The sequence below is a fragment of the Dasypus novemcinctus genome, chromosome 12, assembly GCF_030445035.2.
Source record: "Dasypus novemcinctus isolate mDasNov1 chromosome 12, mDasNov1.1.hap2, whole genome shotgun sequence".
Classification (NCBI taxonomy): Eukaryota; Metazoa; Chordata; class Mammalia; order Cingulata; family Dasypodidae; genus Dasypus; species Dasypus novemcinctus.
The window spans coordinates 103,932,458-103,956,580 of NC_080684.1; the positions used below are offsets into that span (position 1 = coordinate 103,932,458).

At 56.4% G+C, this 24,123-nt stretch overlaps 1 protein-coding gene across 2 annotated transcripts in view; it reads right to left on the bottom strand.

Annotated features, from left to right (window-relative positions):
- Positions 1 to 24,123, bottom strand: part of SCUBE1 (signal peptide, CUB domain and EGF like domain containing 1) — a 137,921-nt gene that overhangs the window by 72,323 nt on the left and 41,475 nt on the right. For both annotated transcript variants that reach the window (XM_058308905.2, XM_058308904.2), the window contains exons 4-5: positions 23,696 to 23,830; positions 116 to 241 (exon numbers count right to left, since the gene is read on the bottom strand). In XM_058308905.2, the coding sequence (XP_058164888.1) occupies positions 116 to 241; positions 23,696 to 23,830 (261 nt within the window). The remainder of the gene's footprint in view (positions 1 to 115; positions 242 to 23,695; positions 23,831 to 24,123) is intronic.

Below are 24,123 nucleotides of genomic sequence, written 5' to 3' on the forward strand. Positions count from 1 at the left end.
TCCCCCCAAGGGGCTGAGGGCCCTCCCTGGCCAAAGCCCAGTGACCGAGGACCCTGTAAAAGCAATGGTGGGAGACGCGTGGGGATGGCTGGCCCCTTTGCCTCCATCTACCTACGTGTGCAGTCCTTCTGGTTTTGGGCAAGGTCAAAGCCGGGCCTGCAGTCGCAGGCCACCCCACCTTTGGGCGTCTCCCGGCAGATGTGAGCACAGCCATGGTCTTTGTTCATGCAGTTCATACCCTCTGGGAAGAGAGACAGAAGAGAGGGGTTGGGGACTGGGATAGAGAGAGGGCACTGCAGGCCATGAAGAACTCCAGAGGAAGGTACATTCAGGGGGCGTGTGCTTGCGCTGCCATCATCACACGGCACCACAGGGCACACACCCCACCACCAGACGGGGATCTCTGCCGGCAATCAAGGCTGGGACGCCTGGGCTTGGAGCCTCCCTCCATGAGCTGCCTGCAAGTGACACTGCAGGAACCCTAGGAGCAAAGTCCCTGCCCTAGGTCAGGTGATGGAATCTCATGTGAGGGGCTGCTTGTCACCAGGAATTTTGGGCAGTCTCCCCACTAGAGCAGGTGTGGGTGGCCCTGAAAGTGATAGTGCTGACAGCACCTGTAAGCTAGAAGGGAGACTTCATGCGCACCCCGTCAGGAAGTGGGCAGAGACTTGCTCCCCTCTGGGCCCAAGAGGGGCAGGGACTGGTCAGGAAGCTGGGTGGGGTGGGCTTAGGGGTGACTGCACCTGCACCCACACACCAGCCTCGCACCCAGAAACACTGCCAGCCCCACCTGACCCCCTCTCGCTGTGCTCACATGCAAGCGCTCAGAAACGGGCTCCTCCCTGCCACCCTGCCGCCATGTCCTGAGTGATGGCCACCTGGCCCAGTGGTCCTCTGTGCTGGCCCTGTCACTAGAACTGGGCCCTGCATTTATATACCTGGCACCCCCCAGCACCCCTGCCCACGAGTGCAGAGCCCTGCGCAAGACTTCGGGGTCTTTTCTGGCCTTAAATGGGTGCCGAGCTTCCCTCTGGCACCCCCAGTCCCGGTGCACCTCTGTCCCTGGGCTGGCCAGGTCCTCCCGGAGCTGGGCCCGTGCTCGCTTGCATAACGGCCTTCCTATGCTTAGCGGGGCTTTCTGTTCATTGGCAGAGGTAACTTTTAAAGCAAAAATGTTCCCAAGCTGCTGCTTTGGGAACCCTTTCCTCTGACTGCTCGTCTTAGAGGGGGAGCAGTGACTCATCCCTGGTGGCTGGGAGCATTCAGAAAGGGAGACTGCCCTGTGCCTGGGCCACACCCAAGGAGTGGCTGGCCCAGCTGCCTTCCGTGTCCAGAGCTTCACCACGTTTCCTCCTCCAGCAGCCTTTCCAGAAGCCCTGTCCCTCTCAAGCAGCCCGATGCCCTCGTCTCCTCTGCTCTTGATGTCTTTGTGGCACCTAAGCCTAGCAGCAACAATCAGGCCCTAAACTCCTATGGAGGCAGGTTACCCTGGTATCCCCTTCAGAGACAAGGGCACCCCACTGGGCACCTAGCAAGGCCCACAGAGCAGAGGGGCACGTCAGACCCGACCCACAGCAGGGCCTGCGAAGCCCTCTCTCCTCTCTCTCCAGCCCACAGGCTCGCGTGTGTGCAGAGCTGCGCAGGCCTCTCACTCCCAGGCCCCTTCTCAGAGCCCTGCTGAGATGTATCTCAAGGGTCCTGTGTGAGCAGGGAGGAGGAAGACCCCTCCTCCGTCACCTGTGCTTCCTGGGACGTGCCCACCCCACACCCCAGCAGACTTGATGACCGCCCCTTGATCGCCTGGAGTGGCTCGGACCCCCTTCAGCTGATCCCAGTTGATGTTTACCTTCCTGGTGATTTATGAGGAGTTTCTAGAATTTGTGAGGTCAGGGGTCAAGTGAGGTTGTAGGTCACAAGTCCATCAAGAGGCCAAAGGCAGATGAAAGGGGAGAGCTGCTGCCCCAACGACTGGCTCTGTGCCCTGGCTTCCAGCTCCTGCCAGCAAGGAGCCTGGTGGAGGGGGAGGCCCTTCCTGAGCCTCAGAGAGAGAAACTGACCCTGAAGACAGGCTCACACGCAAGGTGGCCCTTCGGCCCCCAGGAGCCATGCTGCCTGGTGGTCAAGACAAGGACCAGGGCCCAGTGGTTAGGGCGTCCGTCTACCACATGGGAGGTCCGCAGTTCAAACCCTGGGCCTCCTTGACCCGTGTGGAGCTGGCCCATGCGCAGTGCTGGTGCGCGCAAGGAGTGCCGTGCCACGCAGGGGTGTCCCCCGCGTAGGGGAGCCCCACGTGCAAGGAGTGAGTGCGCCCCGTAAGGAGAGCCGCCCAGTGTGAAAGAAAGTGCAGGAATGGTGCTGCACACACGGAGAGCTGACACAGCAAGATGACGCAACAAAAAGAAACACAGATTCCCGTGCCGCTGACAACAACAGAAGCGGACAAAGACGCCGCAGCAAATAGACACAGAGAACAGATAACCGGGTGGGGGGAGAAGGGGAGAGAAATAAATAAATAAATAAATCTTAAAAAAAAAAAAGACAAGGACCAGACAGACCTCAGCCCTGTCCACCGTAACATGGGTCTGCGGAAACCTAGAATTGACATGTATTTAAAAACAAAAACTGCCAGGCAGCTCTAATAAAGATCAGGTCTAAGAGTTGCGGTGGTCAGAACAGCATGGTGCTTGCATAAAGACAGAGGCATTCATCAGTGGAATGGAATTGAGAGTCCAGAAATAAACCTCACCTCTACAGCCAACTGGTTTCAGACAAACCTACCAAGTCCATGTTACCAGGACAAAATAGTCTATTCAACAAACGCTGCTGGGAGAACTGGATACCTATAATAACCAAAAGAATGAAGGAGGATCCCACAAAAATCAACCCAAGATGGATCAAAGACCTAAATATAAAAGCAAGGACCATAAAACTACTATAAGAAGATGCAGGGAAACATCTTCAAGACCTTATGGAGGGGATGGTTTCTTGAACCTCATACCCAAAGCCCCAGCAACAAAAGAAAATAACAGATAAATGGGACCCCTCAAAACTGAACACTTTTGCATCTCAAAGGACTTTGTCAAAATGGTGAGAAGGCAGCCCACTCAATGGGAGAAAATATTAAAAAATCATATACCTGGTAAAGATTTAATATCCATGATATATAGAGAGGGGATACAACTCAACAAAAAGACAAATGATCCAATTAAAAAACAGGCAGGGAAGCGGCTGTGGCTCAATCAGTTGGGCTCCCGTCTACCATACGGGAGGCCCTGGGTTTGTGTCCCGGGGCCTCCTTGTGAAGAAAGGCTCGCCTGCACACTGTGGAGAGCCGCCAACCCATGCACTGCAGAGTGTGCCGGCCCACAAGTGCCGCAGAGAGCCAACTCAGCAAGGTGACACAACAAAAAAGGGAGACAAGCAAAAACACAGAAGAGCACACAGTGAATGGACACAGACAGCAAAACAAGCTACAGGGGGGAGGGGAATAAATAAAATAAATACAGACATAGAAGAATGCATAGCGAATGGACACAGAGAGCAGACAGCAAACAAGAAGCAAGGGGGGGGGGTTTAAAAAAAAACTGGCAAAACACTTGACTAGACACTTGTTCAAAAAAGAAATACAAATGGCAAAAAAAAACCACACACACAAAAATTCAACATCACTAGCAATTAGGAAAATGCAAATCAAAACTACAATGAGATATCATTTCACACTTAAAAGAATGGCCACTATTAAAAAAAAAGAAAACTACACATATTGGAGAGGATGTGGAGAGACAGGAACACTTATCCACTGTTGGTGGGAATGCAGAATGGTACAGCCACTGTGGAGGACTGTTTGGCAGCTCTCAAAGAAGTTGAATACAGACTTGTCATGTTACCCTGCAATACCACTACTTGGTATAAACCCAGAAGAGCTGAGAGTAGTGACATGAACAGACATCTGCACACTTATGTTCATAGCAGCATTATTCACAACTGCCAAAAGATGGAAACAACCCAGGCGCCCATCAACCGAGGAATGGCTAAACAAACTGGTGTATACACATGATGGAATATTATGCATCTGTAAGAAGAAATGAAGTCGTGAAGCACATGACAACATGGATGAATATGGAGGATACTATGTTGAGTGAAGCAAGCCAAACACAAAAGGACAAATACGCTATGATTGCACTAATATGAACTAATTTACTGGGTTAATAACTAGAATATAGGTCATCAGAATGAGGTTAGAAAATGGAAAGCTAAGGGTTAACCTGTGCAGAATTGGTTAAAATGTTGTTTGTTAATCTTTGGAAATGAATAGAAAAGGTGAAAGCACACAACCCTGTTTGTAACTAGCAACACATATGGGTAGGATAGTGGTTGAAAGAGAAAGTCAAAGGTTATGTGTATTACTAGAAGGAAAGCTAAAAAATGTAACATGGACTGTATAACATAGTAAAACCTTGTGTGAAATATGAGTTTGGGTTGTATTGCACATATAAGACTATTTGTCCTTAAAACTGAAGAGTTGTATGTTAATGTTACAAGATGCTAATATCAGGCAAAAAAACCCACCAAACCACATTGTGCTAAGGTGAAAGAAACCAGACACAAAATACTTCATATTGTATGACTCCTTTTATAGAAAATGTAAATATAAATCAATTTATAAAAGTGGAATTAGATTAGTTGTTATGCAGGGCTAGGGAAGGATAGAGGGATTGAGAGGGGATTGCTTAGGGGTATGGGGTATTCTTTTTGGAGTAATTCTTCTAAAATTTTTTGTGGCGATGAATGTACATCACTGTGATTATACAAAAAGCCATTGATTGTATACTTTGGATAGACTGTATGGTATGTGAATATATCCCAGTAAAACTGCCTATAAGATACAGGTCTAAAGTTAGAAGAAAGCAACAAGAGAAGTGGAAACAAATGATGCCTCAGCAGCGCCTGGCGCCCGGCCCGGCCTCGCCTGCGGTGATGACTGCGCTTAGTCGTCTTGCTGATTTCCTCACTTTTCTGATCGGGCTGCTGGCTGGAAGCTGCGTGTAACTCACTAACCACCACCCGACGCGCAGAGTACCCCAGCCATGCTCCTCACGCCAACCCGCTCCTCCCAGTCACTTCCAAGGAAGCGTCAATTCAGGAGGCGCAGAGTGCGTGGGAGACAGTGGGGTGCTGGCGAGGGGTGGGGGTGGGGCGGGTTTGCCAGTCTCCAGGGCACCAGTACTCCCATGTGGCCAATGTCAAGCAACTGAGGGGACTGTAGTGAGGATGGCGTTGGGAGGACATATGCAGTCAGCTCTTGTGAGCCGGCATGAGCTGGTTCTAGCACATGGTCACTGTAGAGCCAGGCAGGTGAGGGTCTGGTCTGGCTCCTTACCTGGTGTGTCTTGGGGGAAATGACTTCACTTCTCTGAGCCTCATCTGTAAGATGTGAATGAGATGCTCTGCCTCACTGAGGAGGTATGCAAATTAAGTGAGGTCACAGACTGGACGTGCCAAGCATACAGCAGGCATCAACAACCAAGACGGGCACTTTCTGGGGTTATGGATGCATCCCCAGGGAAAGCGGAGACAGTGCAGCACCTTGCAGGCCTGGGGGAATCAAGTAGAGGGACTCTCAGGCCTCCGAGACATGTTCAGTCTCTGCCCAGGTCTGCTGGGAGACTCCTGCCTGGCAAGGGTCTGGCCAGGGGGCGGCAGCCACCAAGCAGCCTCCCTGACCCTTGTCAATAGCCACCATCCGTGGTGAGCTCCGAGGTTCCCTGGTGCCTGCAGAACACAAGGAACTGAGGCTCCAGCTTCTTCCCAGCCTTGCCTCCTACCACCTCCTATCACACACCAGGGAATTGGCAAGCCCTGGCCACCTGCTGCCTGTTCCCCACAGGCGCCCTACTGCATCTCCTTCCTCCTCCTCTCCTCTTCCACAAGCAAACTCCTAGGCCTGCTTCAAAGCCCACCAGTCCCACAAAGCTTCCTGACTCCTGGGCTGCACCCCCACTCTCCCCTTGCCACCACCCCACATTAACTTCCCAGGCTGGCCGAGGAGATCGACGCTGTCTACAGATGTACAGGTCCTTCCTGAGCTGGGAAGAGCCCAAGGGCCAATTTAGCTCAGGCTTGTACTTGATGAAGAAACGGAGACTGAATTTCCATTCCCAGCCCAAGAATCATTACTTCCCAGAAGCCCTGGTCATCTTCGTCAACTACAAATTTGTCCCTGGGGAGCCAATACGACCCTGAGCCTTGGCTATTGGACAGGGTATTACGCTTTAGAGTCACTCAATGTTCTCCCAAACTACGGGCTCGCCATTAGGTGATCTTTCTTTTTGAGAATCTAGACTTTGATAATGAGCCAAGATGTTATTGTTTTGCTGGGTAATTTGGGGGTAAAATCTAGCATTCTAGTTCAGAGTTGGCATGATGCTGAGTCACAGTCCCAGAGCCAAGAAAGGTGGGCCCTGTCCCCATCTGTGGTCCCTACAGCAAAGGAATAACCTCCTCTCCTCTGCCAGTCGCACCCCAGCTGACACTTGCCTGGCCCTCTGCCTCTGCGTGGAGTGAGTCAGGCAAGGGGGCGCCGCCCTCACCCGCCCAGTGGGGCCAGTGTGTTTGCAGTCAGTCTGGGCGCCTCCTTCCTGAGACGGTGTCCGTTAGCACATAACCGTCACATTTTAAAATGACCCAGTAACTGGCTCTCCAAAGTCATCTCTAACTGCCCCACCTGGGGGTGAATGTGGCTCCTCCGCCAGCTGCGGATACGGCGGTAACCACATCCATTTTACCTGCAGCAGCCCCCTGGCTTCTGTAGGTCAAGAGAAAACCAGCTTCATGGCTGGTGGAGCCACAGGTCAGGGCTGGACGGATCCCTGAAGACTACCTAGTCTATCCACTGTACAGCAGAGAAAACGAGTCCCAGAGACAGGGAGCATGATGTCCAGATCAGGTGGCAGGACTGGGGCCCATGCCCCCCACTCCCAGCCCTAGCTTTCCCACCCAGGCCCCTGGGCACACCCAGTGGGACATGGACCGCTGATTACCAGTGACATTTTCTGGTTTGGAAAGAACTAGAAACCTGTCAGCATGAGCTTACTACATGGTGCCTGTTAGTATTAACTGCTCTCCGACTTAATAACCTATCAAAAGTCAAGGCCACTCTACGCAACACCGTCTAAGAGGCTTCCAAGCAGACCCTCCACAAAGCGCACAGCCCCTTGCTTCTCCTGCCCGCCCACTGGCCGCACTGAGGAGGCCTGGAAGGCAGGCAGAGCCCCTGGGCACGCACCTCAGCACTCAGGCTGAGGGCACGCGCCTCAGCACTTCCAGATGGCTCAAGGTACCCCCAGCAGCCATGCGCCACGACTCCCCAGGACTCCAGCTCTCGCGCTCCTGGCCTCCAGGTCCCTGCTCGGGGCCTTTATAGCCGCTGCCTCTCTGGGGGGCAGGTGAGCCAGCAGAAGGGAGAGCCAGCTTGGACCCTACCTGGGGATATGAATGGGATGGCTACAGCTGAGGCCAAGGGCAAAGCAGAGACCTGAAAGTAAAGGCTGAGCCCAAGGGCATGCGAGGCACTCAGTGCAAAGCCTTTCTGTTCCACTACGTTCCTGGGCTCCCTACAGGTCTCTGCCAGAAGCAGCCTCTGGACCCACCCCAACTCCAGACTTATTCCACTAATGCCAGCCTTCTGTGGGTGCCTCAGGTGCAGGGACCTAGCCTCCCGCAGCAGACCCCAGCCCCAGAGGCCCAGGCCAGCCCAGGGCCGGGCAGGGCAGCCTTCTGGGGCCTGTGGGACCTGGGGGTCTAGACTCATACTCTGCTCTGGTGCCTGCCTGCGCTGGGAGCCCCTGGGCCAGGTGCAGCCTCTGCACTGGCCAGGCCCTTCCTGAAAGGTCAGCAGAAAGCCCTGCTTGTCCTTAGGGGTGATGTGATTTCAGCCTTGTCCCCAGGCATCCTGATCTTCACAGCCTGGTGCCAGTCAGGCCAGGCTGCCCGCCAAGTCGAATCTAATCTAATCCAATCCACTCCCAAACCTAATTACGTTTGCCTAACTCGGACTGGGTGTCTCCCTGGGGCCGCAGTTGGGGTGGGGATGGGAGAAATGAGAAAAAAGCCTTTGCTGCTCTGTCTCCAGGCTCCAAATTCAGACACTGCCCCTTGCTGTGTGAACCTGGGCAATGCTTTCCACCTGTCTGAGCCTCAGTTTCCACACATGTAAGACTTGAGAGACCCTGGCTCTTGGTGAGGGAGGCTGGCCGAGCTGGGGGCACATGAGGAAGGCTTGGGGCTTTATCTGAGGCCGTGAGGAGCCAAGGAGTGAAACAGCTGCGCCTCAAAGCGGACTCAGGGTGCTGCATGCGAGACAACCCAGAGGGGTGGGCAAACACGCAGGGAGCCTGGCGGGCCAGGGCTGTCGGGTGGAGGAGGGCTGGCTTGGGACACATAGCAGAGGCCCTGCCCCTGAGCTGAGGAAGATGTGCTGTCTGAGCTCCCCTCATCACGGGCCTGCCCAGTGGGAACGGCCATGGCCATTTTACCAACAAGAGGAGGAGGCTCAGCCACCATGGGAAGGACTGGCCTCAGTGTGCCTGCCTCTGCTGAGGCCTGAACTTCCTGGGGCCCTGACACCCTCCGTCACCACGGCCTGTGTTTCCTGAAAGCCTTCCAAAGGTAAACGACAGGTGCATCTGCCCGGCCTCAAACCAGTGTGCAAACCATCTGTGAAGCAGAGTTCACGGGTACATTTTAAAGTGGGGAGCAGGAGACCCACTCTGCTTGTACTTCGGAGCAGGGCCTCTTTCTTCGCCCCTGGCCCAGGATAACAAAGCTGGAAAGCGTGCCTCCCAGGGGTTGTTGCTATGGCAACTTCATCAATACCATCACTTTCCACATCTGCCTAAGGAGAGAGCTGGGAACGGCAGAGCAGAGCAGGGAGAAAAGGAAAAGCCCTGTTTCACCCTTCCCCCTCAACGTGGAAGGAAGGGACTTCTCTTTCCACCACCTCAAGAGTAAATTATGGCGCCAAGAAAGAGGCTGGGAGCCTTGGGGCAGCAGAACCCACGGCCTCCCCCAAGCCGGACTCTGCAAGCTGACCACCGAAGCAGGGAAGAACACACTCAGGATGCCCACGTCCTGGGAAGGAGGGCTGCAGGAAACATCTGGAAGGGCCTGGCAAGGAGTGGCCACGGAGCAGCTGAGGGGAGGCTAGTGGGAGGGGCGGCTGTGCTGCTTCCCTGGACTGCCCCGGGGCCAATGCGCTCTCTCACTCCCTCTCACGACCTCGCGGAGCCAAAAGGGGCACGTTGGGACGCCGTGGTGTCACTGAGGCACAGCAGGGCTGGGGTCGGGTGAGGGGCTGACCTGGGGGACAGGCCTGAGGCCAGACAGACCAACAGGAGCTGGGCTCAAAGGAGGCCCCGACTTGGCTGCAGGCTGCCAGCCGTCCCGGTGGCCTGTCCGTTCGCCATAAGCACTCTACAGGAACAATCTCCTCTGGGCCTCAGGGCAGGCTTTGGAGCTGCGCAGCCCAGAAAAGCATGTTCTTAAATCTAACCCATTGCTGTGGGTGGGAACCCCACTGCGAGCAGGACTTTCTGAAGAGGCTGCTTCAGTGAAGCTGTGACCCACCTCATTCAGGATGGGTCTTAATCCTCTTACTGGTGCCCTTTATTAATGGGGTCAAATTCAAACAGAGAGAGAAAATCACAGATGGAGCAGCTGGAAATGGAACTCAATGAACCAGGGAGAGAAAGGAGAGACCAGGAGAAGCCACCACGTGCCTTGCCACGTGACAAAGGACCAAGGATCGCCGGTAGCCAGCTCGAGAAGCCACAGTCTTTGGGGAGAAAGCCTCATCTTGAGGACACCTTGATTTGGACTCTCTTTTGGCCTCAAAACATGTGTAGCTTAGTGGTTGAGTGCCAGCTTCCCACGTATGAGGTACTGGCTTCAATCCGTGGCCCTGGTACCTCCAAAACACACACACACATACAAAACAAACAAAACAAAACAAAAATGCACTAATAAATTTGTGTTAAGTTGACCTATTTCATGGTATTTACTTAAGCAGCCTAAGATGCTAAAACTCCTCACAACAGCTCTCCAGAGGGGACACAATTACCCCCCATTGTAAGTGAGGAGATCAGGACAAAGAAAGGGCCGCTAATGCCCAAGGTGGCCCCACTGGTGAGCAGGGACTCGAACCCACTGTTTGACTTGAGAACCCATGCCCCAGGACTTCTAGTCCTGGAGGGCTCCGTCGTCAAGTCCTGGGGGCTACCCTGTTTCAGTCCCCAGTTTTGACTTGGAAGGTCCCTGAAGTTGGGAAAGACCAGCCCCTGCCTTCCCTGGCTACTTGCACCGTTCCAGATTGTGGCCCTCAAAGCCCATCTCTAGTGCCGAGTTCTGCAGGAAACCTGATTTGGGTTGTGGGAATGACACTTTGCCCTCAAAACCCCCTGCCTGAGCTCTCTCCGAGTCCCCTGGGCCCAGCACAGGGCCTGGCATGGAAAAAGACAAGAAGGCAGGCCTTGATACTATCATCCTGCACGCTGACCTCACAGAAGCACTTCAAGATGGAGTGATGTGCCCGGTCACTCCGCCAGCGCGATGGCTGCCCTGAGGCCTTGCCCTCCTCCAGCTGCCAAGGACGCTTTCCAGAGCATAAACCTGAGGTAGCTTCCTGTTGCTAAAAAACCTCCCAGGGAAGCAGATGTGGCTCAAGTGATTGAGCTCCCTCGCCTACCACATGGAAGGTCCCTGGTTCGATTCCCGGTGCCTCCTAAAGAAGACAGCAAGCTGATGCAACAGGCAGGCGCAGTAAGCTGATGCAACAAGAGATACAAGAAGAAAAGCATAATGAGAGACATAAAGCAGGGAGCAGAGGTTCCCAGTGCCTCCTAAAGAAACAAGGAAGATGAACAGATACAGCAAGTACAAACAAAAAGGGGATGGGGAGAAATAAATAAAATAAAAAATAAATCTTAAAAAAAAAAAAAAATTCCAGGCCTGCTTTCCCCCAACCCACTCTGTGCCCACAGTGTTGGGCAGAAAGCTGTCAGCATGGCACTCAAGGTCCTCCACAATGCCATCACTGCCCACCTCACTCACAAGCCCCAGGTCACAGTGAAAGTTTTGCCATTAGCTGGCACAACCCACCCTGCCTTTTTGGTGCCTTTGGAAATATGGTTTGGATCCCTCTGTCTGGGACACATTCTCTCCTTCCTCCTTTGAATGGCAACTTCAGACTAGTGATTTGAGATTTTGTTTGGGTACCACCTCTTCCAGGAAGCCCACCTTGTTTGTACCCTTGCCCCAAGTCCCCAGGCTGGATTAGGGGGCCCTGTCTGGGTCCCCATGGTCCAGCACCCCCTCTATCACAGTACCCTTCACAACAGCTGTCTGGGTGCGAGCTTGGCTCCCTCACTAAGTGGGGGCTCCTTGGGGGGCAGCACCTAACCCTGAGTGAAGGCACAGGACATGTCTGCTGAGCCCACATGGACCAGCTGCCTGCATCACCTCCTGCCTCGGTGCATGCTGCATTGCAGGCAGAGAAAGAGCTCGTTACACAGAGCCTCTTGGGGCCCTGGTCCCAGGCAGGGGTGACTGGGTGAGGGGCTGGCCCACCCAGCTCTGCTCCTCCTCTTCCTCCTAGTACCCTTCTGCTGCAAACAGCCAATACTGCGTCACTGCTCCCCTCACCCCCAACTATGCCCTGCACCCCGACACCTCTGCTTCCCTGAATACCCTCCTACTCTTTTATTACCCTCTGCCCCTTCTTCCAGGGCGCAGGACCCCCAGGAGATGTGGCCCTTCTGCGCGTGCATTCTTTCTGCTTTGGTCACTTGCTCCCAGGTAGTCCAGCCACAGAAGTCCAAACCCCACTATATTTGGTTCCCAGAGTTTTTTTGGGTTCATTTGCTCACTTGCTCACTCATGCCATAGGTGTTTCTGGGGCACCTATTTTTACCCGGCCCCAAGAGGGCATTCAGACACAGGCCCTTCCACTCGACAAGCACCTTCCCTCTATGCCCTCTTCCTTCTATGTGCCTTCCTCTGTGTCTTCTTCCCTCTATGCCCTCGCAGAGGCTAGACCAAAGTGAAGTACACAGTAGGTGCTCAGCAAACACTTGCAGGTTGGCTGGTTGATGAGCTCACGGGTTTCAGAGGAGGGGCATGGTTCTGAAAGCAAGCATTCTGCTCTGCGTTTACATGCACCCAGAGAGCCCGAGGAATGAGTTTCCTGGAGAGCTGGAGTGAGCTGAGAGGAGCCTGGGGAGCACCTGGAAGCTGCTGCTGTTTCCACCGGGAGAGTGAAGCCAAGGAGCCAGGGACTTGCCCAGGGCCATACGGCAGCAGGGCCCAAAACCTGCCTCACCTGCCTCCCCACGCTCAAACTTAGATTCTGTCACAACAGGAGCTCTCAGACAAAGGCTGTCCTTTGGCCTGTGACAGCACTTTGTTCATCCACTCACTCGTTCCATGAACCTTTGCTAAGCACTAACTGTAAGCAGGCCCTGGGCTGGGTGTCCCGCCCCCAAGGGTTCCTTTCCAGGTGGACTCAAAGTCCACCCCCCGCCCCTGGCAGCTGAGGGGCAGCACTGTGTCCCAGAAGCTGAGATGGTAGGGGCTTCTGGTGCGCCTGCCAGGTGAGAACGAGGGGAGAGGCTGAGCCTGCCTGCTCGGAAAGCAGGGACCCCTTCTGCACGGCCCTGGGGCCCCTGGAGAGCTGCCCCCGGGGCAGTGGGGGTAGTGATCTGTGCTGACAGCCGTGAGGCCCAAGCAGCAGTGTGCAGACAGGCGCTGCGCAGACACGGGCAGGGGTGTCCCCAGGTGGGGTGGACTTGATTTCACCAGCGCTGGTTCCTGGCCCCATCCTGACCCCCTCTAAGGGCGATGGACTCATCAGCTGCTCTGCCTCTGCCTCTGCGAAGCAGGGAGACGAAAACCCTCTTCTCCAAGACCGTTAAAGACAGTGAAAGAGGCGACTGGCTCCAGCTCAGGTTCCCTAACAGCCCTTAGGCACTCCACCTGAGGAGTCAGCGCCTCACCCAGGAGCAGACACAGCCCCTTCCCTGCCTCTCTCCCCAGGCTCCCTCCTCCCTCTTCCTCTTGTCCTCTTGAAGTTCCCCCAGCTGCCACCAGGTGGCACCCCAGTCAAGGCCGAGCCTCCCCGAGCCCCAGGACCCCTCTAACCCCCTTTCTCTGACCCTCATCGGGCCTGGAGGTTCAGACCAGGGAGGCTTGGCCCAGGTGCCAAGCTCCCCACGCTTCCACTGCCCTCAGACCCCAGAGGCTGGAGACCTTCCTCTCTCCCTAGGGATGCTAGATTTAGCAAATAAAAATGCAGGAACCAGGGAGGGGTTGAACGGGAGATGCTGCCAGAGCAGAGTGGTCTTGAGGTGGAGGGTGGCCAGGGAGCACCCCAGACAGGGGGCCGGGCCTGCACAGAGCGCGGAGGCCAAGCAGCCAGGTGGAGGCCGATGCGGTTGAGGTTTTTGTGGCTGGTTCATGGCGGGCAAGGCGAGGCGAGGCCATGGAGGTCAGAGCAGAGACCCCACGGGCAGGGCCAGGGCGCTAGGGCATTGGGATGCTGAGGGCATGGGGACCACAGGAAGGTTCTGCACAGGAATAGCACAGCCAGAGGGTAGGACAGTGGGCGAGGGCTCCCTGCACAGCCAGCCCCACTCAGCCCCTCCCTGCACTTGCTCGTTCAGTGTCTTCGATCTCTTAGGAGTCAGACCTGCATTCAAACCCTGGCTCTGCTACTTATTCACTCTGGGCAAATCTCGCCTCTTCTCAGCCTCGATTTTCTCAGCAGTAAAACGGGGACAGTAGCAGCCGCGGGACCCACAGTTACTCCATGGATTCGATTACCCTCAGGATCCAGGCACTGAGCTTGGCACCCAGTACAGCTCAGTGCAGCTGACGGTTTTGCTGACTCCCATCAGGCACTGTCCCAGAGGACAGACCTTTCATCTCATTTCAGGGCTCATAACAATTCCATAATGAAAAGCACTACTGCTCACTCCATTTTATGGGTAGGAAACTGAGGCCCAGGAGTCGTGGCTGATATGGGAGCCAGGCCCAGGAGCAGCTTCCTCTTGGCCGGCTGCCTCTCGAGCTGCGGCTTACCCTCTAGCCTGCCACGTCCGCTCCGGGAATCCAAGGGTTCTGCACGGTACACTGCTAACTTTGTGGACACACACGCCGCCTGGTGAGGCTGGCTCGAGGCCAGGAGAAGGGTGTGAGGTCGGGCTCACCAGCCAGAGGAGTTGTTTATGGGGTGGGAGGCTCATAAAAAATAATGGGCTGCTTTATTGTCCCACCTGGAGGGCCACTCTGGACCGCACAGGCCTGGGACAGGCCTGCTCTAGAGCAGTGCGACCCTCCCCCGCAACACAGGAGCCGGTGATTCTCCCACTCGGTGGGGTCTGGCCGGGAGGGGAGCCAGGCACTCTGGAGGCTGGGCCACCCCCAGGAGCAGCTAAGAGCACAGCTCTGAGGCTGGGGTGGGATTTGGTGGTGCCCACGCTGATTCTCTTGTTTGAACAGGAAAGTCCCATCCATGCTATCATACCAGCACCCAGGGAGATGGGAAGCCAAGAACATCTCTGGCCCTGCAGGGGCTGTGCTGGGACCCTCAGGTCAGGGCGTGGCTCAGATCCCACAGCAGACGGGAGCTTGACAGCTGTGTGCCCTTAAGAGGCTTCTCAGCCAACTTGTGGCGGGGAGGCCCGGGAAGGCCTATGGGTGTCTCCGCACAGCTCCCGTAGCCAAGTCTGGGTGTGGACAGCAGGAGGGAAAGGACTGGCTCTGGCATCAGTAAACCAGCGCCTGACCCAGAGCTTGTGACTCCCAGGGTGGTCGTGGAATTTCGGCTTCCCTCTTGCAGTGGGGATGGCACTGCTCACCCCAAGTGCTTCACAGGCAGAGTGAGCACAAGGTGAAGCACACGTGTGAAACCACAGGGGAGCCTGTGGATGGGCCCGTCGAGGGCCCCTGCTGCTGAGTGGGGGAGGGGTGCCTGGTCTGTCTGCTCAACCACAAGGCAAGGGAAGTGCGAGAGGCAGCCTTCAAGGACAAAGTCAAGAGGGCCCACCTGTGAGAAGGATCAAGGACCAGTCCGGAGGAGTGTGGTGGAAGGGACAAGGACAATGGCTTGGAACAGGAAAGAGGGTGCAGGCTGCCCTGAGAGGCCACCTCCAAGGGGAGACCCACCAGGCCTGCCCCAGCCCCAGGGGGTCTGCTCTCTACAAACTCTGGAGTGACCTTGGCCCCAGAGCCTCCCAGCCAGTCTGGAGGTTGGTGTGGGCTCTGAGCAGTGGGCCCCGAGGCCTCCTTCCTCTTGTCCCCATGGCAGGCCTGGTGGGTAGGACGTGCAGGGCCTCAACCCTACCACACCTGGGAGCCTGAACTCCAGCTGGAAAGAAGCGCTGTGCCTCGAAGCCCTCCACTCGGCAAGCATGCCAACTCTGCTTGCTGACTGACAGGCCTGAGCAAGGGAGGGAATGGGAGGTGGGTGGATGCGATGGAAGCACTTCTGGGCCCTCACAGCCCCTGGGCCCCTCTGCTGAGGCCCTGCACACACCTAGCATTGGTCCTCACGTCGCCTCCCTGCAGTCCGTGGGTTCCAGGATGGGCCTCCGTGTGCTGCCCACGGAGGGAATGGAAGACCCAGCAGGTGGGGAGGGGAAGAGCAGTTCTGCTTGCGTGCCTCCAGCTCCTCACCCTCCCGCAAGCCTCCGATGCCCGAGACTTTCCTCCTGCCAGTCCGGGCCCGAACTAGCCTGCTGTGCAGGGATGGTGGGCGGGTGCACAAGAGCCCTTCCTAGATGCCTGAGCCAGGCTTCTGGGTGAGAACTGAGCGGCACGCGGCATCTGCAGGCACTTCCACTGCCCCCAGCGTCTTCCTTCCTAGTAAAAGAACAAGAGCCCACCTTGTCCTGAGCCACCCACTGCAGAGCTACTCCTCAACTGCATGAGGCTGATAACAGGCCTCTCCTAAGTGTAAACCTGCAACAGACGGTAGCCTACCCTGCTCCTGGCTACCCTGGGATCCCCACTATTGTCCAGGCCACCTGCACGAGGCCCAGCCTCAAGGGCCACCACAGGGAGCCCCCCCACTCAACTTGAGGCAGGCACAACCTTCCTAATGTGCCATCGTGGCCCCTGCCCCTCATCACTGACAGGGTGCCCTGTCACTTCCACGGCAAAGTCCGAACTCCCCTACACATGGCTTCTTGTCCTTCTGCCTGCCTCCAGCTCTAGGTCTGGCTTTAGGCCCCAGGGTCCACTCTCTCCGCTACCAAGAAAGGCTGCTGGGCTGCTGCTTCTCCAGCCAGCCAGAACAGAGCCTGTCACAGAGACTCCGGGGTCCAGGCCAGCCTGAACCCTGGGAGAGCAGACAGGGAGAAGGGAGAAGGGGTGGGAGAGGCAGTGGGCTTAGAGTCTAGGCTAGGAGGGAAACAAAGGCCACACAGAGAAAGCCCCAGGCACAGGGCAGAGGCTCAAACAGGAGGCCACCTTCCCTTCCAGCAGAAGTCAGGGACACTTGGGCAGCCATGAACCTCTCCCTTGGTCAGATAGTGGCTGGAGGGTGGATGGCGCTCATCCCCATCAGCCAGTGTGCTGCAAGGAAGGCCCTCCTCTTTGTAGGACTCAATTTCCATGTCTCTATGAAGAAGGGCTAAACCACAGCATAGCTGTGGCTCCCTTAACACTGAGAGGCGGCCATGGATGGTGTCACAAGCTCCAGTCCTGGCGTCACTCCATGTGCCAGGTGGTCAGGCTCTGGCCCTCTCCTGTGATATGGAGCAAGTGCCCCCCTCAGAAGGTCAAATGGATTGCATGCATCAGTGCCAGGGTGACCAGATGTCTCCCTCTGCCTGGGACAGTCCCCCTTCCTACCTGCTGCCCTGGAAGGAGCAACAACAGTGCCCCCTCCAAAGGGTTCTGGTGTGACATTAAATTAAGCCAGAGAAATTGCACGTAATGGTGTCTAGCAAAGAAAATTGAGTGATTCTAATTATTATTAAAATCCTAATTCTCGACTGTGGTGGTGGATGCCCAAATCTGCATGTGATAAAATGGTAGGGTCACACACACACTGCATCAATGTTGATTTCCTAGTTTTGACTTTGTACCTGGCATAAGATGCTACCACTGTGGGAAACTGAGTCAAGGGAACAGGGCTCTCTCTTGACTGGGAACTCTTTTTTTCTTTTGTATTTTTATTTGTTTTAGTCCTTGTTATATTTCTGCGTGTGTATGTATGGAGGGGAAACTCTATTCTTTTGTCTCCAGTTATACTTGGACATTTACTCTTACCAACTTATTGACGAGATGAACAGATCCTGAAAACATTTCATGCATGGGTTTACTAAGTAAAGTACTGACCTTAATCTAACCAGAGGTGACCTCGCCCCTGCCACAAACCAGTCTCCTATCAACACGGCAATCTGTGACCAAGGTTCCCAGGAGGCAAAGAGCTGTTGCACAGCCCCTGTACTTCATCCATAAGCCACGCACCTTCAGCCTCTCTCTTACCGGGTCTGCATGTGTGGAAACACAGTCACTGGCCTTCACAGCAAGACCTGCTAGAAGACAGCGACATGGAAGAGCTAACAGCAGCAGTACGACAAGAGGAGTTTTGACAGTCAGCTCAGCGTTCTGGGGACATCCATCGTGGGGACAAAGATGAACAAACGTGCTCTGGGCCTATGAGGCGTGACTGTCTCAGTACCTGAGTTCATGACAAGAGCTGTGAACTGTGGGAAACGGGAGGCCAAGCCAACCCAGCTGCGCCCCTGAAGAGAGGAGGGAAGCACGCGGGATGTTTCCGGGCATCTCCAGCACAGGTGTTTTGAACGACTGGTGCTTCCAGGGGCACCCTGGGTCTGGAAAGCTCATGCTCATGGAACCGCAGATGCAGCCAGTCAAGAAGGCCACCTGCACTGACCCCCACCTCTGCTGTGGCTCCTGAGGGGGCTGCCCAAGCCTTGTCCTGAGCTCCACGCTGCTTGCTCGTTCTCTAGCGAGGGGAGGAGGCAAACAGGAGCCCAGCGCCAGGGCCAGCTGGCCATGGGTCCTGGGATGCTGCCACGGGGCTGTGTACCTTTGGGTATCTTCCCTAACTTCTCAGTGTCTTGGTTTCTTAATTGGTAAAATGGGGTCTCTGTAAGGCTTCAGTGGAGTGATGTATGGAGAGGGTGGGGTGTGCAGTAAGCATGCTAAGTGCAGCTCTCACTACCGCCATCATTGCTACTCTATGCAAAGGGACAGGCTGATTTGGGCTGGAGACAGTGTCCCTTGAGGCCAAGTGACAAGTTTGTGAAACCGGTTTCTGAGTCCCACCAGGAAGGCCTACAGTGGGAGGGCAACAGAAGCACGTTAACCTCAGGAGGCCCCTGCTGGAATGTGGCAGCACGGCTGCGTGGCACGGCCTTCCAGCAACTAAACACCAGGAAACAAGGCGGCACTGCAGGGTCTCTGTGCTGTGCAGTCCAGCATGCACCAGCCTGATTTCTCCCGGCTGGGGCCCCTAGGACCGTCGGCCCTGTTCACTCGGCTCAGGGCCCACCACAAAGCATGTGGCCCTCTAGTATGTGCTGGTGGAGAACCTGACTGGATGACCTGGCAGAGGCAGAACGCCTCAGGCCCAGGGAGCTGTGTGAGCTGAGCACAGAGATGGCGCTCCATGCCCCCAAGCATGGCTGCTTGCCACCCTTGCCGCCCAGCAAGGCCCATCGTGGGCCCTGGCATGTCCACCTTCCTTTCTCCCCTCCCCCCTTTTCCTTTCTAAAGGGCCCCAAGTTGGCACTGAGGATGCAGGGGCATCCTGAGCACAGCCCCTGCCCTCAGGGAGCTGGGGAACTGGAGTGTCACAGGCACCAGGCAGAAAACTGTTTCCTGGAGCATGTGGCTGACATCAGCGGGGTGGGAGTGGAGGCGGCCAGAGGAACACAGCAGAGGCAGAGCCCGGTGAGGACACTTCTCCTGGGCCTCGGCTCAGGGCAGGCTGCTTAGCAGATGGGATGTGCTGGTCAGGACACAGGCTCTCCATGGGGTCTGAGGGCCTCTGGGCTGGGCCCTGACATCTGACACCCCTTGCAAGCCTGTGCTGCTCCCTACCAATGTGGGAACGGTGTGGAGCCTTCTCTTGCTCTGGTGTCTTCCATCACTACCTGAGGCCGGAAGACAGTGGGCATCTGGTAAGGCTTTGAGCACGGCCCTGCAGGACAAGCTTCCTGCCCACAGGGACACAGACGGGCCCACAGCCCATCTGCGTGTGGGAGTGGGCCAGGACCACTGCCAGTGAGAGGAGCAAGCCTCCCCCCACCGAGACTGGTACCATTCACCCCAGTGTTCAGAAGCGAAAACCACAGCCCCTGAGGCCCTGCTCCTTCCATCGGCTCATTATTATGCAGTAGCTCACATGAGCCTTATTTAGCATCTGATTCCTCCTCTAGACTGAAAGCTTCACAAAAGACCATGTCTGCTTTTGCTCATGCTAGGAGCTCAGGGACTAGCACTGCACTTGGGGAATGGATGGATGAGTGGATGGACAGAGCAGTGGATGGACAGAGCAGTGGATGGACAGAGCAGTGGATGGACAGAGGGGTGCATGGATGGAGCGGATGGGCAGATGGATGGATGGATGTTGGGCAGATGGAGGAGTGAATGGACAGAGGAGTGGATAAATGTATTTGTGGCCTGCAAAACACAAAGCCAGGGAGAAATAAGCCTTTTGTAGCTCTTTCTGCTCCCTAACCAATTCTGGTCAGACTAAGAGAAAGAATTCTCTGTTGAGAGAAAAGGGAAGAGTTTATGCAGAAGAGAACACCTTCTAGAAGCATCAGTATAAGTTAAAGAGAACATGCAAGCAGGAGAGGGAGACAGCTGGAAGGCACTGGCTCATCAGGGCATATGATAGGTTTGCAGGGGAGACTGGGAGAGGGACAGGACAGGGACGGGAGAGGGACAGAGGCAGGGCAGGGATGGGAGAGGGATGGGAGAGGGGCAGGAGAGGGACAGGGCAGGGATGGGGGAGGGATGGGGCAGGACAGGATGGGGACAGGCCCTGGCTCTCCAGGGCCAAGGCAGTGGAGGGGCTATCATGGCCTGTTGGGTCAGAGGCAGAGGGAGAGGTGAGCAGAGGCTGCCAGGATGCCAGTGCCAGGCAGCCCTAAGCAGAGGGACACTGGCTGCAGAGGCCAACAGCTCTGGGTCTGTCTGCAGGCCCCATTAGCCCACGACTGTGACAGGGAAGCGCCTGGGTCCTGAAGCCCTGATGAGGCTTCTCCCCTGGGGTTTCAAAGCCCTTTCCCTGAATGACCCTCACTTGCTGGGGAGGGGAAGCCGGGCCCCACTTTACAGATGAAGAGACCAAAGAGGTAGGAGTGGCTGCGGAAGGGGACCTGAGCTGAGCCCGAGGGTCTTGTTTCTGAGCCAGGAGCCCGGCCCGGCCCTGGCCTGCCTGGCTCTTGCATCCAGCCCATCCGATCAAAGCCAGGCTGTGTGCTCCAGAGCTGGGCAGGCACCGGGAGGAGGCAGCTGACATGAGGACTGTAAGTGGCCAAACAGCTCTGGCTCCAGCAGCCCGCCCAGCAGCCTAGGGCATCAGCTCGGCCCCCATGGCACACTCAGACAGTGAGCTCTGTCAATCTCTGCTGCTGGAGCTAATGGCAGGGGCTGTCTAAGGCTTAGAGAGGTGGCAGCTTTCCCAGTCACCTGCCTGGCTGAACCTGGGGCCATGTCCACCCATGGGGACTAATAGGCATTTCTGGAGAGAAGCACCAGTGGACCTGTGCTCCTGGCCTGTCCTCTTTAGACATCCACACAGGCTCTGGGAACTCTGGAAATGCTGCTGCTTGCTTTAAGTATCCTAGAAGCTACCGGTGGTTTTTAAAGTTGACTTCACTGCCCAGATCTAAAAATCAGGAGATTCCACACAAAAATCCTAGAAGAGGAACTTCTTTAAGTAATCTGTTAGATGACACAGATTTGGGATGAGGTCCCAAATCAACACTCTGGTTAAATGTGGATTTCTAGCTTCACTTAAAAAGTCAGAGCCACTTGGGCCTTTGGATGGGCTAGGCAGGCAAGCTCCAGGACCCCCCCAACCCCACTGGTCACTGCACCGGTTGATCTGGACGTACCTGAGTTCCCCTAGCATCCTCCACTCTCCCCTCTGGCCTCATCTGCTCACCTCTACTCACAAAATCCCAACTCCTGACCACAGTGTGCCAGGCCCCACTTGGACTGGCCACTGCCAGGCTCCCCTCACCATGGGCCCCTCCCCCCTCTGCCCACCTCAGTGCCCTTCATTCTGCCTGTCACCAGGCCGAGTCCACTCCCACCTCAGGGCCTCTGCACATGCCCCTGTCTGCCAGGCGCACTCCCCAGCTCTTCCCATGGCGCTCTTGCCTGCCATCCAGGTTTCAGCCTGCATGTGGCTTCCTTGCAGTGGCCTTTGGCGCCAGCCACTGTATACCGCTTCACCCTATTTCTTCCCAAGGAGCCTCACTGCCGCCTGAGAAGCAAGCCCACAGCCAGTGTGCCTGGGTTCAAACGCTGGCCCAGCCACCGCCTTGCTGTGTGACCTTGGGCAAGTCGTGTGCCTTGACCGGGCTTGGTTTCCTTGCCTATCAACAGGATAACCCCCCTCACCTGGCTGCCGAGAGGACGAAGTGAGGCAGCCCCCTGGAAACGTGCAGGACTGTGGGGCTCAGAGCATGCGGGCCGTCGCGGCAGCAGCGGCTTCAGTGGCTGACCCTTGCATCGCTGCTCCCGGCCCCGGCCCCCTTCTTTGGCCGGCTCTGGGGTTTGTGACCTCCTTGGTAAGCAAATGTTTAATAGGTCAAAACGAGACCCTTTCTCCAACAGAAGCTGGGCGCTGTGGTGACCTGCCGAGCTCCCCATCTGCATGCCCTCCTTCCTATTGGGGCCTCCGTGTCCCCCTGCCCTGCCAGGGGAACGCTGCTCTTCCAAGGAGCACAGTGCACAGAGCCAACAAGTGTGGCAGACTGCAAAGGGCTCGGCTGACCCAGCCGCTCCCACCACAAATTCATCCTCGCTCTTCCTACACGGTGGGCATGGGGTCCTCACTCAGGTGGCTAGCCTCCTTCTGGGACAGCTCCACCCACTGCACCATGACCGGCAGGCCTTGTACGGGGCAAGTGCAGTGCCTGACTGCCCCGGGGCCACCCATGGAGGCGGTGGCAGTGCACAAAATGCCTGGAGCAGTGCCTGGGAACTGTGGTGCTAGGTCCCTGCAGCTGGGATGGTGGCTGTGTGCCCAGTAGCCCAGCCTGTCTGCGTAGAAACTGCCTAAGCAAACTCCAAGGGCGTGAGGGTGGGCTCGAAGGAGTCCAATAGAGGCTTTTGCTTTCTTACCCTGGGTTGTGTACTTGTTAAAAGTTTCCCTCTTTACTTTCTTAGAAAACTGTTTCCAAATCAACCACCTGCTCAGTCAGGGCTTCCAAGACTCTCACTTCCCAGCCTCCTATGGGCTTCACTCTGCACCAGGCACCTCGTAGACACGGTCTCATTCCATCCTCGAAAGACCCCTCAGGGTGGTGCTGGGTTCCGACTTTGCAGATGAGGAAGTTGAGGCTCAAAGCAATTGGAGGAACTGCCCCAGGGTCTCCGCCAGGGAGTGGCAGAGCTGGAGTCACACCTGGGGCAGCTCAGCTCAGTACCTGCTCCTGCCCTTCAGCGTGAGCCAATCTACTGGCCTTCTGCCAGTGCCACCCACCAGAGGCGGGGTCCTTACAAGGCCCCTCCCTGTCCCCGAGCCTCCATCACCTCCTCCTCGTCAGGGATCAGTGATGGGGGAAAGGGGCTCACTGCCAGGCCCCGGGAGCATCAGCTCTCCCTCTGCCCTCACTGCCCACTCCACCACATGCACACAGGTAGCCTCGGGACTCTGGGGCTTGCCATGATCTTTAACAAGATACACTCTATTCCTTTTGCACCTGCTGCTCCTCAGCCCGGAAGACCCTGTTCTCCGAGCCCAGGCATCCTAGCTTCTGGTCAGCTCTGCCTTCCCACAAGCCCTGCTGCCTGGGCCCCAACCCCACCAGCATCCTGCCACCTAGTTCCTTTACCTGCCTGGACTTGGCTGGAGGCTGCCCCAGGCCACCCATGCTCTTCAGCTGGCTGTGCATGTTCCTGGGCCCCATTGCACTAGCCCAGGCTGGCCTGCCAAGCCTCCGGCCCCCGGAGGGCAGCAGGTTCCCAGCCACAAGGACCAATGCTGGTGGAGACCCGGAGAACATGGGGCAGGTAGTTCTAGGTGCTGCCAGGTGTGTGGAGACTGAGCAGTCAGCACACAGCTTGATCAGGCCTCAAGTCCCCCTTGGGAAGAGCCTGATGGGGAACGGGGGCCCCACTCTCCCTCGCCCCCAACCCAGAAAGGAAAACAGCATCTCTGGTGACACCTTCTCCTCTGTCCTCCACCCTCGTTTGCACATATCAACACGAGTAACATCATCATCCCTGGGATAGTGGGTGAGAGATGGTGCCGGAGGCTCCCCAAGCAGAGCCAGCACCCAGGCACAACACTGCAGGACAAGGCAGCCGAAGGCCCTGCCTCGCCCCGAGAGCCCGGGGTTGAGACGTGGATGAGCAGGTTCTGAGGGTCCGCCTGCTCCCAGGGGGCTGGGGGGGGTTGGTTGAGCACGGGCCCTGCACTCACCGTTGGAGCGGTGGATGCAGGTGTGCTGGTTGTCACTGAGGAAGAAGCCACTGTGGCACTGGCACTCGTAGCTGCCCAAGGCATTGACGCAGATCTGCTGGCAGCCACCATTGTTGTCCTGACACTCGTCCACATCTGTGAGGGAAAAGAGAGGGAGGAGATCACACCTGGGGCTGGAACCGAGTGGGCAGGTCTGCAGGGGGGACACAGTCTGTTTCCCCAGACTCCACTGAAGATGCTGCGCAGCGCTCCACTGAGGGCTCCAGAGAAGAGCCCCACGGGAGAGGTGCTCCACACAAGTACTCCACGGAGATGCCCAACGGAGGGATGCACTGGGGAGCTCCCCAGGGGTGCTCCGTGGGGATGCTCCAAAGGGAGTACTCCTCAGAGGTGGCCCTTGGAGGTGCTCCACTCAAGCACTCTGGGGG